This window comes from Enhydra lutris, unplaced genomic scaffold (genome assembly GCF_002288905.1).
Source record: "Enhydra lutris kenyoni isolate GAN:26980312 unplaced genomic scaffold, ASM228890v2 scaffoldscaffold15, whole genome shotgun sequence".
Classification (NCBI taxonomy): Eukaryota; Metazoa; Chordata; class Mammalia; order Carnivora; family Mustelidae; genus Enhydra; species Enhydra lutris.
Window position 1 is genome coordinate 48,123,966 of NW_019154099.1, and position 13,572 is coordinate 48,137,537.

The window sequence follows — 13,572 nt, forward strand, 5'->3', positions numbered from 1 at the left end:
TAGCGTAGCTGAGAGGACTCCAGGGTGTGGCTGGCACTGGGACTAAGGTGATGAGGATCCGGGGATGACAGGACCAGGGACAGAGACCCAGAAGGCCAGGTACCTGAGGTTGCTGAGTGGGCAAGAGGGAGAGGCACCTGAGGGACAGACAGACCAGGGTTGAGGACGGAGGCTTGAAACTCATTTATCTCACACATCGGAAAAGAGAAATGAGAGAAGGGGCGGTCAGAGAGGAGGGAGCACTGGCAGAAACAAGAGTGTGGAGCCACCAAGACTGAGGTCTACAGAGCCCCCCTTGGGGGTGCAGACGGAAAAAAGTCCAGGAACGGACTTGTACCCGCTTCGCCTTTCCCTTTACTGGTTTGAGCAAAGATTCTAGGTCTTTCAGAGTAAGGAAACACAAAGCAGCTCCAGACTTTATGTACAGAAAAACAGGTTGAATTTTGAGATTTTATTTTTAACATCTTTTATATCTGGAAGAAAAGCCTTCTGTGATCTCCCCAGGTGCCCCCAACCCTTCTATAGCCCGAATTAAACCACAGCTCCGAGCGGATGTGCGAGCAATCCCACGGCACCAGCATTTTTCCAGGAACGCCAACCTCAAATCACTCAAGCTCTCTAGCAGGCGAAGGGAAACACTTTATACTGGATGAGGCAGTCAGTTACATAAACTCAATGAAGATGTGCTTATCAGGCCCGCGTATCCACAGATATTCCAGGTACCTGTCCTAGATATAAAAATTAAATGGACCCATTGCAAAATAATCCCACCATGTTTAAACGGTGGGATGCCATCAGCGACAGCGGGGTGGCTGCAGGGAGAGGTGGGGCGGGGGGGGGGCAGTGGTGGGCAGTAGGGGACAGGGTAGAAGAGAAACCTGACAACAGCAAAGAGACGCCCGGGACAGTTTTCAACATGGCAACGAGCAACTCAGGGAGATCCCACTTAGCAGCCAGCGGAGTGGGAAGGTCAGAGTCTCGGACCTCTGCGTTCAGTGGCCTGCTGAAGAAGGGGCAGAGGGATGGTAAGCTTCCCAGCCGTGGAAGCTGGGTTCCTCCCTGGTGAGACGGATGCCTGTGATCTTCTCTGCGATAAGACACTGTGGGGAGTATTACTCAGAATCCTTTCTTAGGTCTTGGAATGGTCAACCACTGTCACCTGGGGAAGCGAAGGCCAGGTCACAGTGACCGCCAGAGCTGCTCCCCTACTAATTCTCGCCATTGCATGTAAGCACCCGCTGCCTCTCCCCAAGGATTTCGTCTCCCAGATTGTGCTTTCGACCTTCCCAGTTATTATTTTTCTCTCTGAAAACCTGGATTCGAGTATTTAAGGAGCTGTTCTCTTCCGGAATGTTCTAACTGCGGCCACGTACGGAGGTTCCCTGAAGCGAAAGTTCCAGAAAGGTGAAAAACGGGATTTAATTCAAACTCCAGGTAGCTCTGCTGTGCTTCTGTGCTCTTCCAGGTGGGTATGTTACAACAGTGTCAGGTTTGATTTCTCTGAGAAAAACTCTACTCCAAAGGGGCAGGAGTTTAGGAAGAAAGGTAAAGACCATAAGACCATAGCATGGCCTGTGAACGGAAGAGGAGGACTCCGGGCTTCTCAGCTCCGGCCATCGCTCTGCAGAATGCCCCAACTCCTGACAGTGAAGACGCTGAACCCAGACGGCAGGCAGTAATGGTGGGTAGTGGACGCCTCCTTTGCTCCCGTTGCCGGGGGGAGTCTGGGTATGCTGTCCGGACTTTGGGGACGCGGGGACCAGAGGAAAAAGCTGTCGCCCTGGCTGAAGAGAAGACAGGTCACCAGTAACCAGCTAATCCTCCAGCAACAGGGAAGAAGCCGTCTTTAACGCAGAACCAGTGGTGAGTATTAGGAGAAAGAGGATTTCTAATTTGTCTGTCTTGCTCCACTGTTTTGTGGCAACCGAGTAAATGAGGAAGATTAAATTAGCTGTCATGACAACTACATCATGTTTAATAAAGTTAAAATTGAGAGAACATCTTTGTAAAATAGAATTGTAAGCCTAACACATTAATGGCGCTTAACGAACCAAAACTGGGCAAATCCCTTTGGAGAGCCAACACATAAACAAAGCTATTAATTAGGTCACAGTTGTTTCCCAACAAGTCTTTTGTTTGATTTACTTACAGTAAACAAAACCATATCCATATGTCTTTGTGCAGAAGTATTCACCAGTGCGACAAAATGTAATTATGACACCGCGAATGCACACAATTACACGACTTTACGAAGACAGGGCTGTTGGTTATGCCCTTCCTTAGCATCCGTTACCTCCCCAGTCACTCCCCGAGGCCGGCCACCCTCCACCCCTCTCCTGAGCAGTGGGCCTTGCAGCTGATGGATGCGTCTTTATGTCCCTAAAGCTTTCAGAATAACAGAACAGACCATCGCTTGCTTTTTGGAAAGAAAATGGGTATTTCTAAAGCCAGCAAGAAGAAAAGAATTGCTCCCCAAGTCAAAGGTTCGAGAAAAGAGCACGAATCATGGTGTTTCGCTGGACAGGAAGCCAATGGGATATCAGACGCTCTAGAATAAAATAGAAGGTTTCTACCTGGAATGGACGGAGCACAGAGGACAGCTCCCCAATGAGGAAGCTAGGAAACGCATGCCACCGGGGTTCCCTGAGGTCCCCTCCTGCCGTTCCTGTCAAAGGAGTCAGCAGTCAAAACCAGCTCTGACCGCGATGGGATCTAGTGGCCGAGTCACCTCTCCTGGTGGTAGCGGCAGCCCCATGGAAACAGGCAGAGGCCACCATGGAAAATAAAGGCCTTCCAGGCACAGGTCACAGGCTCTAAAGAGAACCCTGCACTTCCCATCTCCAAACCAACTTGTCCCTCAGTCTCGCCAACTCCCCCGGATCTCAGGCCCCTTCCCTCATGTTCCAGGCTCAACCCAGCACATCGTCCTTTATCGGCCACCAACCCAGCCATCTCAGCAACCCAAGGCGCCAGCAATGCCTTAGCCTGAGCCGCCATCATCCGGTCGAACCGAAAGGCGACTGACAGGTTACCTATGCGGTTTTAACTCCCTCTTTAAGGAACGAGGGAGAGCAGAGTGAGGCCAGGTTGGAAAGGAAGGGAGGGACTGTAAATTGCTTTGCAAAACCCTATTAAGGCTGTGGACAAAGACACTGACCGAGAGAGAAAAATCTGAGGTTCTCGAAATTTACCGGGAGAGACTGGTACAAATGGGCATGTTTTGATAACAGCAATAAAGCTGACTGGTTAAGGGGATACAGAAAAGTTCTCACCTGTGGGTCAGGCCCTGACGGGTAGGATTTAGGAACGACCAGCAAACAAATGTGCCAGGTTCTGTCCTTTGCTGTTTCCCTAACTGATCACGCATTCCAAGGCCACAATACTCCAAGTAAGTCTGAGTCTGAGGCGACACAAAGGAGCTACCATCCCTGTCGTCAGACCAAACACCAAAACTAACTCTATGTGGTAGATTTAGGAGCAAGGGCTTTTTTTGGACGGGCCCCCAAATGAACTGGAGATCAAGCCAGCTTCCTGCCACCCCCAAGGCCTGACAAAGTGTGGCAAACAGGGAAACGTCACGGCATCACTCATTTATTGTGGAGGAAGGACGCTTCCGGGGATGGCCTATAACATACGATGCCGAGAGACGAGAACAACCATGACAGGAAACAAACAGAAATGACAGGTTATTTTTCCAGTTCCCATTCAAGAACACAAAATGGAGGACTAAGGATGCTTGATGCTAAATGTTTCCAGAATCTAAGAGTCACTGTCCCGCCATCATGGACCACCACAGCTGGGGTGGTCTGCTTCCTCCCACGACATTCTAGTCCAGACCGGCCACACTGCTTGAAACCCAAAGCATCCTTTTGGTTGGGAATACCCAACTCTTGTTGTCTGCCTTGTCAGAGCTCATTCTATTCGTGTCCGGGTCTGGGGAGTGCCAAGGTTGAAGGCACTGCTTCACTGTGGAGAGTCTGGGGTGTTCTCAGTGCTCCCCTTCCACCCCCCCATTCCCGTCTGGTAATGCATATGAAGCGGGGTGGGAGGCAATATTCCAGAAACTGCCCCAAAAAGTCCAAAGAGATAGCTCCATTTTCACCGGACATAAGGAAGCTTGGATATTACTAATTGTTTATTACTAATTATTAACCTATTTAGTCCAGACCATCAAAATCACTGGTTAACCCCATCTGTTGCCTCTCATGCACTGTGTAGGTCTTCTTTATCTATTTACTTCCTCACCACTAATCAAAGAATCACTGTAGTGTCTAGTGACAATGAGCAGAAAGTCAGCCTGTTGCCACAGGTGGAGAGGCAGCCTGAAAATAACGCACATTCCTTGGGATCATTTGAATACAAAGGCTTTGCCTTTGAGGGATGGCTTTCTTATCATCTTATAAAGCCACATCCTAGGATTTACTGAACCTGAGCAAGCAACAGAGGGAAAGGAGACAGAAGAAAAAAAGAGAAGAAGATAGAGACAAAAAGGAGGGAAGAAGGGAAAAAGGGAAAGAAAAATAAGTAAGGAAAGCCCAAATTACTAAGAAAGAAAAAGCCAATCAAGGTCTAGAGACCAAAGCTTGGAGCTTTTCACGTGTGTGATCGCCCGATCCACCGTGTGACAGATTTGCTGGTTGGTCACCTAGCCTCTCGGGTCCAGATCTGCTTTTCTTCCTACAATCTCACGTGAGAGGCTGGGGCTGAGTTTCTGCAAATCCCATGTCAGAGACCTTGGCCAGTGGGTGCACTGTTGGGTTCCACCAGCAGGGGGTACTGAGGGGCCCTGAAGGTGGGACACAGAGCCAAAGGTCTCCCTGGCTTATGCCACTCCTGCAGCATCGCCTGGGAACTGGTGCCAGCCCCCATCTTCCATTAGAACACACACTGAGAACGAGCCTCTTGGTGCACCTCACAGACGTGACCTGCAGCTGGGCAGTGGCTCTCCTTGGGAGGTCTGAGCACAGGAGTCCTTAGCGACTCTCCTCTGAGTTCTTGGGTCTGGAAATCTGTCCTGAGGCTCAGTAGTTGCTTCCTAAAATTATTACCCCAGTGTTTCCCTTCCACGTTCTCAGACTTCCAATTCCTATGTTAAATATCCTACCTTAATTCCTTTCTGTTGAAATACATTGTGTTTCTGACCAGGGCCTCTCTTCTCAGATTCCCCTCTGATGCTACATCTCGTGAACATCCCAACAGCTGAGAAATTCTGCAACTAACCCAACAACCAATGGGCAGCCTAAATGAAAGGCTAATTTTTTTTATTAGGAAAATCCAAAATACTGAAACAACTGTGCCACAATGAAAATGACTGTTTTACCCGCTGTAAGGGGAGGCCAGATCTTGGATTTGAAATATTTCCATGGCTGACCATCATACAGAAAAAGGACAATTCAAAAAACTTTTTAAATGGAAATAGGAAATTATTATATAATTTTATATTCTAAAGGTACAGTTAAGTATTTAAGTTATCGTCAGGGATGAGCAGAAAAATGAGTTATTTTAAGTTATTGTCAGGGATGTCAGGGATTGTCAGGAAAAATGAGTTATTTTAAGTTATTGTCAGGGATGAGCAGAAAACAAACTTATTGGAGGTTTCTATCAGGTTGTACACAGATGGTTAAGTTGAAAAACTGAACATTAATGGAAACACCTGGAATGCCACAGGTGAGAGTCTTACCATGATCTTGTCACTGTCAATAATGGTGTTCAACCTGTGGGCAATGGTTAACACGGTGCACTGGGCAAATTTCTCACGGATTTTTTTTTGTATTAATTCGTCAGTTCTGGAACAAAAGGAATTGGATTTATTTCAGTAGATGGGGAAAAGCAGACTTAAGACTTAAAACTATCATATGACATTTTCATAATGTTTTTAAAAAAATCAGACATGATCTTGTTGAAAAAACTGAGTATCAAAAAATCTATTTAGAAATGTCCTATTTTGCATATAAATGATGTAAAATATTCTTCCCTCCAATTGCTTGAAACTTTCAGGAATTGAACTTAGGCAACTAGCTCTGTTAGGATGCCTTCCAAAACCATTCACACCATATCACTCATTTTGGCTTCTCCCTCTGTTTTCTAGAATTAATGTTATCAAGAGGTGTCTTGGGGGCAGAGAGAGTGCTTAGAAACATTTCTCAGCATCATGAAATGTTTCTCACTGACCGCATTTAAAATTTGAATTCCAGGGTCCATGGACCTCAGTTCTGTACCTTGGATCCACGTTTGCTGTCGCTTCATCAATGATCAATATCCGGTTTCTCCTGAGGATGGCCCTGGCGAGGCACACCAGCTGTCTCTGTCCAACACTGAAGTTCGATCCCGATTCTGCTAATTCGGTGTCCAATTTGCCAGGAAGTTCTTCAATGGCTTCTTTAAGCTGTACCTGTGGATGCAGAAAGAATGATCTCTTCCTAAACAAACTCCTATTAAAGCAGACAAGCCCATTGGACACAAGAGCTCTGAAGTCCTCAGGACGTCACACGTCTTACATGCCTAGTCACGTGATGGGGGGACAAACTGCCAATCGCTGTTTACTGAAAAAGACAGTTGTATCAACTCAGGACAGAATGATTCTGACTTAGGAGCACATGCTTAATGGGAGGCTAGACTCTTGTGTTGCCATCGGTAGGCACCGTCTGTTCACACATGAAGAGATATACAGTATGCTGAATAAAGCTATTCTCAAGGTAACATAGGGAACAATTAAAAATATCCCTCTTTAATTTTTAGATAAAAGGTAACTGTAGGAATTTATAAAGAAATGAAATCTTGCCATTTGTGACGATGTGGATGGAACTAGAGGGTATCATGCTTAGCAAAATAAGTAAATCAGAGAAAGACAACTATCATATGATCTCCCTGATATGAGGAAGTGGTGATGCAACATGGGGGGTTAAGGGGGTAGGAGAAGAATAAATGAAACAGGATGGGATTGGGAGGGAGACAAGCCATAAGTGACTCTTAATCTCACAAAAAAAAACTGAGCGTTGCTGGGGGGAGGGGGCTTGGGAGAGGGGGGTGGGTTATGGACACTGAAGGGTATGTGCTATGGTGAGTGTTGTGAAGTGTGTAAACCTGGCGAATCACAGACCTGTAGCCCTGGGGATAAAAATATATTATATGTTTAAAAAAATAAAAAATTAAAAATATAAAAAAAGAAAAAAGCAGAACAGTGGTTCCCTGGGGTCAGAGGGTTAGCTGTAAATAGATAAGAGAGAATTGGGGGTGGGGGACAGAAATGTTCTAAAACTGGATTGTTATGATGACTAACTACAAATTTACCAAAAACTACTGAGTCACACTTACAGTGAGGAAATTTTCTGATATGTAAAATGATACCAATCAAGTTGGTGATAAGAAATCACCCCTGCCACATGATGTCCACCAGGAACCCCTCTCTCAGGATTAAGTACGGAAATTTCTCAAAACATAAAGCTATTTCTCTCAGTGTAGTCTAAACACTAAAAACATTAAATGGATCAGTATGGTTGAGTCAAGTTTCCCAGAATACGTTTTTGTATGGGAGTTGGTACACAAAAGGGAGAAGAAAAAATTTAATTATTACAGGAAGTATGCTTCTCTAAAGATATAATCCTGTCAGCACTTTACCATTTTGGAAGGTTTTAAAGTTAAAAAAAATAAATAAATTCACAAATTCAAACAATGGCAAACCACACCTCATATATTAGCAAACCTGGAACCTATTTTGGGGATGGGCTCTTTCCCAAATTTAATACACCCTGCTAGACCGGTCAAGTGCATTTACTTTAATCTCATAAAGGATTTCCAGTGAATGAAAACTCATGGAAACAGGGCACAACATCACATCTTATTTCCCCCAGACTCTGAGTTTAGATAGTGTTTATCTTAATCAACCTTCAAACAATTGTAAGTTCCAAAAACAACAAGCTGTTCAACACCGAAGATAATCCGAAACCAGGCTGAGTGGTAGAGCTCAGCTCCATGCCTATTTGGGGAAATTTTACAAGAACCAAACTCACGCTATCCTTGAGGGTTAAAGAATAGAGAGTAAATACACTTGGAATTAAGAGAACCAAGAGATCGTTGGGTGATGGCCAAAAGAGCAGGCACGTGGAACCGCAACGTCAAATGATGAAACCCAAGGGTGCGTGAGCAATGTTTTTACAGCACCCTAAATGTTGAAGCACATCTGTGAATGTGATTATTGTGCTTAAGACCAAAGTCCAATCCCCAGAAATGGGAATCTGCGTTGGGATAAATACGGTGTTGGTACTCAGCATTCGCACGAAAGCTATAAAATCTAAAGCGTAAGATCAGGATGGTGGGGGCCAGTCCGTGCACTGGAAAGTATGAAATGAGAGATTTGGCTTAGCCAACCCCCTCCACTACAAGGAAGAGGGCCCACAGGTGATTCTTCTTATGAAAAGATTCCTAGATCTGCACCCCAGGGGATGGAACCCATTGAGGCTTTGATCAGCTCTTCCTTCCGAGTTGACTTTGGTAACACCTAAGCCAATGCATCTTTCTTAAGACTGGACATCCTGACGTTGGAAGAGATAACCTCATGCTCGCCCCCTGACTCATGTGACAGCTCACTAGCCTGGGTTTTAATCCTCCTTTGGGTTGCCCATAACTGCCTGATGAAGAATAAATAGGTTTTCCAGAAAACACAGTTTTCTGAGATTCTGTCTTCAATGACCAATCAGGGCTGATTATGAGAATCATATGAACATGAACGCCGTCTGTAGTGTTTTCATTCATTCATTCTATCTATAATGAAGTATTAGAACCAAGAAAAGGTGAGAGAAGCAGAAGGCAGTAAGCAGGAGTTACACCGAGGGAATGTGAAAACCTAAGACCAGCATAATATTGCCTCTGGGTCTTGAGTGAGATGAGGATTATGTAGGAGGAGGTCCTTATTCTTATACCGCATATATTTAGGTATCTATGGGTGAATTGTAATGAAAATTTCTGCAACTTACTTTCAAGCAGGTTCAGCACAGCACAGACTACAGGAGAGAGGAAGCAGACGTGGTCATATAAGAACCAGGTGAAGGGTGCATGTGTGTGCGTCATACTATTGCTTCTGTTTTCTTGTGATCTGAAAATTTTTAAATACAAAATTGGGACCCGGAAGTCAGGCAGCCTGGGCATGAGTACTGACTGGGTCTGCCAACTGGACAAGTTATTAACTTTCTCTATCATAGCTTCCCGACCTGTAAATAAGACTGTAATGATTTTAAAGGCGTCTACCACCTAACATTGTTGGAATATAAAATGAGTCAGGATATGCAGAGTTTTCAATATTGTCTGATACAAAGAGATCAATAGATACTGTCTATCTCATAATGCGGTCAGTTAAACTCCCTTCGTGTTCGGCTTCTTCTTCTTTGCACACATCAGTATGGAGACTTGATTACATATCCATTGACTTATGTTCCATCTACTCCAAGAGAATTTTAGCTCCGAGAGGGGATAGTCTCTTTTGATGACTGTAAGAATCTCAGAGTCTACAAGAATGCCTCTCTAAAAAGCTCCCACTGGGTATTTATTGGATGCATGAATGAAGCCACAGTGTATCTCATTTTGTGACATATTTACTCCTATAAAAATCAGAAAACAAATCCATGTAATTTATACAAGATACCATTTTCTTCTTATTAAATGTCATTGTAAAAGAAATGAGTTCCTCACAACAGCTACGCAGCTTCAAGATATCCTAACATCATACTTTAACGTGTATAAAGGCATTTAAAAAATAATTTAAGGAGGGGCACCTGCATGGCTCAGTTGGTTGAGCAACTCCCTTTAGCTTAGGTCATGATCCTGGAGTCCTGGGATCAAGTCCCACATCAGGCTCCCTACACAGCAGGGGGGCTGCTGCTTCCTCTGCTCCTCCCCCTGCTCACACTCTATCTCATTCTCTCTCTCTCTTTCTCTCTCAAATAAAAAATAAAAAGCTTTAAAAAATAATTTAAGGGGTGCATGGGTGGCTCAGTGGTTAAAGCCTCTGCCTTCGGCTCAGGTCATGATCCCAGGGTCCTGGGATCAAGTCCCACATCAGGCTCTCTGCTCACCGGGGAGCCTGCTTCCCTCTCTCTCTCTGCCTGCCTCTCTGCCTACTTGTGATCTGTCTCTCTGTCAAATAAATAAATAAAATCTTAAAAAAAATAATTTAAGGATAAAAGTTCAAATAATGCTATTCAAAAATACTTATCTCCTCCATACAGAGTCCTTCAGATTATTTTTAACCTTAGGAAAATAATAAACTACAGCAAAACTGAAAATAATGAACTGAATTCATATGACAGCCATTTGCATCATCGTAACCTCGTCAGGGTAACCTGCTAGGTGTACAGAATGGACCAGGTGCCAGCCCCCATCACAGGAGGCTAACGCGGATGCCGCATCCTCTCCACATTTTGTGGAACTTTCTTATTTGTCAAAGAGAAAGGCTGATGCAGGCTGGAGAGAGAAGAGAGTCTGAAATGCAATCAACAGGTGGGTAGGAGCTTTTCCTAGAATTAAGCCAACAGTAAATGAAGGGAAGGGAGAGCTCATTTACCAAAATACGCAGCCTCATGAGAAATGGAAATGCAACATATCACAAAAGAAGAGCTGTATTACACCCCCCAAGGGTAGAGTGCTGATGCTCGGAGTTCTTGGGCTTGGTTTCCTATATATTGAGAAAGACCTGTATTCTAACAGAGACACCGTCAGCGGTGAACATAACCAGACAATTCCTCCATGTTCTAATATGACGTACCCCACTCTTAATCGCACATCCCAGTATTAAAGCTGTTCATTGTCGTTGTGGCTTTTTAAAGGAGTATCATACTACTGAGTTTTATATGTTATAATCTTTTAGCCCCTTGACTAATAAACTGCTTCATTTCTAGTCATTATTTGTATTTAAATATTGCTGCTGCTTTGTAGGTACCCCAATGGCCACCAATTTTCTAGTGAACTTTCTTTGGTTTGTGACTATTTTTCAATACATGAAAAAAGAGTTCAGATGAGATGGGCAGTGTGCACAGGACTGCCACCCTTCTGACCTTCTGGCTCGTCTAGGAGGAGGAGGAGGAGGAGGAAACACAACCAAAAGGCCTTAAAAATAAAAAATCGTTTTAACTGGACTTCCTAAACAGGAGAAGACAGTAGTGCTCTCTTACTGGCTCTCAAGCCAACCCGATGAGTCGTTTCCTGTCTGGCATCATTTGTAAAGCAGCTGACCCCGGTGGCTAGCCCACCTTTAAGGGAGGTGCCGAAGACACCGGTCTCCTACCCTCTACTGGAGAGCAGGGCTGGTTCTGACGCACTCAGGTGCGGACATCATGGGAAGAAGCAAGCTGTGGAGATGGTGGGTAGGCTGATTATGAGAGATCGAGAAGAACCTGAATGGCATTAGACTGACTCCTCTGTATGGTGTCTTTCCGGATAAACCCGCATCTATTCTACCAGGAGCACAATTTTCGGGAAGGAAGTCTCTTCGTCCACACTCCAAAGACCTGGAGGTTCTAAGGACTCAAGGTGAAGGGTCCCTGATCTATTACAGAACGAACCTCCCTGAAGAGGGTCATGGAACCCAGGTAAACGCTGTGCCAAGTGTGTGGGACTTCACCGGCCAGGAGTACGCTCCAGAAGATAAAAGTAATAAAGTACACCAGAGAAAATCTGGAGAATTCAAGAAAGCCAAAGGTGGGGGATCACTTATTGCTTTATTATTCCCCAACTGAGCAATGTTTATGTTTTGGTGCCTTTATTAGGTACACCTATCTGTGTATGACTAAAACAGCTGGAATCATACTGTAAATACAATGAGATATTCCTATTTTAAGAAAATCTACCAAATCTTTTGTGAAAAAACATACACGTCATGAAGAAATCATTTCTAGAGAAACACAACTATGGGATGAATTCTCACTCTAAGAAGTATCACTGAAGCAATGAGGTCAATTCCAGAAGCAACACACAAAAACCACTCACTTCACTTTGTGAGACAGTCATGCTTATTTCTATTCAAGAAAGTTCCTAATGTAGTTGAAAATAAAGGTAGATCTTACTATAACCACTTCCATCGCATCATTTTTAGAATTCTGAGAAGCTATTAATTTTTATTTTAATTTTGGCAGAAGAAAGAAATTTAAGATGAAATATAAGTTATGACCAAGGGGCACCTGGGTGGCTCAGTGGGTTAATGCCTCTGCCTTTGGTTTGGGTCACGATCCCAGGGTCCTGGGATTGAGCCCCGAGTCAGGCTCTCTGCTCAGCGGGGAGCCTGCTTCCCTTCCTCTCTCTCTGCCTGCCTCTCTGCCTACTTGTGATCCGTCTGTCAAATAAATAAATAAAATCTTAAAAAAAATAAGTTCTGATCAAAGTTCCAAGATAGTTTTTATAGGATTTGTCTCCTAATTAACATTTCTTCATGGTCCTGGAACAGTGTGTTTCTAGAGTAGTTTTACTATCTGAGAATCTATCAGGAGAGAACTCAAGCTCTGAAACAAACAGAAAAAAAATTTACCAGTAATTCCTGTTTTATTAAGGTGTGTCACAACTGCACCATCAAAATCTGTCATATGAGTTCAAAAGCATTAATGTTCGTCCTATTTTTCCTTAGGTTTGATGGCTAACTGTTCTGCCCACCTCTGCTCTTCTAGAATTTCACCAGAAAAGACCCACCAACTTAAATGAAATCAGAGATCCCCTGCTTTCAAGTAGGAAGGAGGTGAAGTAATCGGCCCAATTTAGGCAAATAAAATCCCTACAGTTACTGGAAAGCGGGGTGGGTGTGTAAAGACTCAGCACGGACACGCCTTCAGAAACCAGAACGACCGGCAGGAAACTGTTGGGCCTCCAACTCGGCCTGCTCACAAAGCTCATCTATAAACTGGAAGAGCTCAGCTTTCCCCGGAAGGGTGACACTCAGTGACAAACACATTAATGCAAAACAACAATAACGTGAGCCATCAGTCACGGGCTGTGTGCAACTGTTTGTAAAGAAATAAGCCACACGGTCTCCAAATGAAGAGATCAAATACTTAGTACTTAGTTATTAAGTGCTTTTTTAAAAGCCGAAGACTGATCTAGGTGCTTCGAGGGTTTAGAAGTCTGCCTAAGGTTTAGAGGTCGGACATGGTTTCTGCCACCCAGAAGCTTAGAGTCAATTTGCAGAATTAGGGCAAGGACATAAAACAATTAGTGTCAAAACATACAAACCAACAGCATCCTAACAGCCTGAATCCTTCCCATGCAAGGGCAAGGAAATTCAAAGGAGTGGTCCAAATGGAAACACTATACGAATAATAGAAAATCCTCTAGAAACGAATATATCAGTGTAAAAACTGAGCAAAAGTTCCAGGGTTCTGTTATTTCCACGTACTTAGTGCATTAAAATTACGTTTGCCAAAAGTTAACTGTTACACCTTCTGTTTAACTTTAATAAACACTAACCTATAAATCCTCAAAGCATTTTATTAGTATGATCTCATGTACCTTTTCCGTCAATAATGAAAAACTCTTACTGTCTTCATTTAGTGGACGTTCCACAAGAACAGAGAAGTAAAATGAATGTTGCAGGTTAAC

At 44.0% G+C, this 13,572-nt stretch overlaps 1 protein-coding gene across 5 annotated transcripts in view; it reads right to left on the reverse strand.

Annotated features, from left to right (window-relative positions):
* LOC111146955 (ATP binding cassette subfamily C member 4) overlaps positions 1–13,572 on the reverse strand; it is a 245,289-nt gene that overhangs the window by 15,599 nt on the left and 216,118 nt on the right. For all 5 annotated transcript variants that reach the window (XM_022502714.1, XM_022502717.1, XM_022502716.1 and 2 more), the window contains 2 exons: positions 6,219–6,391; positions 5,681–5,786 (listed from right to left, as the gene is read on the reverse strand). In XM_022502714.1, the coding sequence (XP_022358422.1) occupies positions 5,681–5,786; positions 6,219–6,391 (279 nt within the window). The remainder of the gene's footprint in view (positions 1–5,680; positions 5,787–6,218; positions 6,392–13,572) is intronic.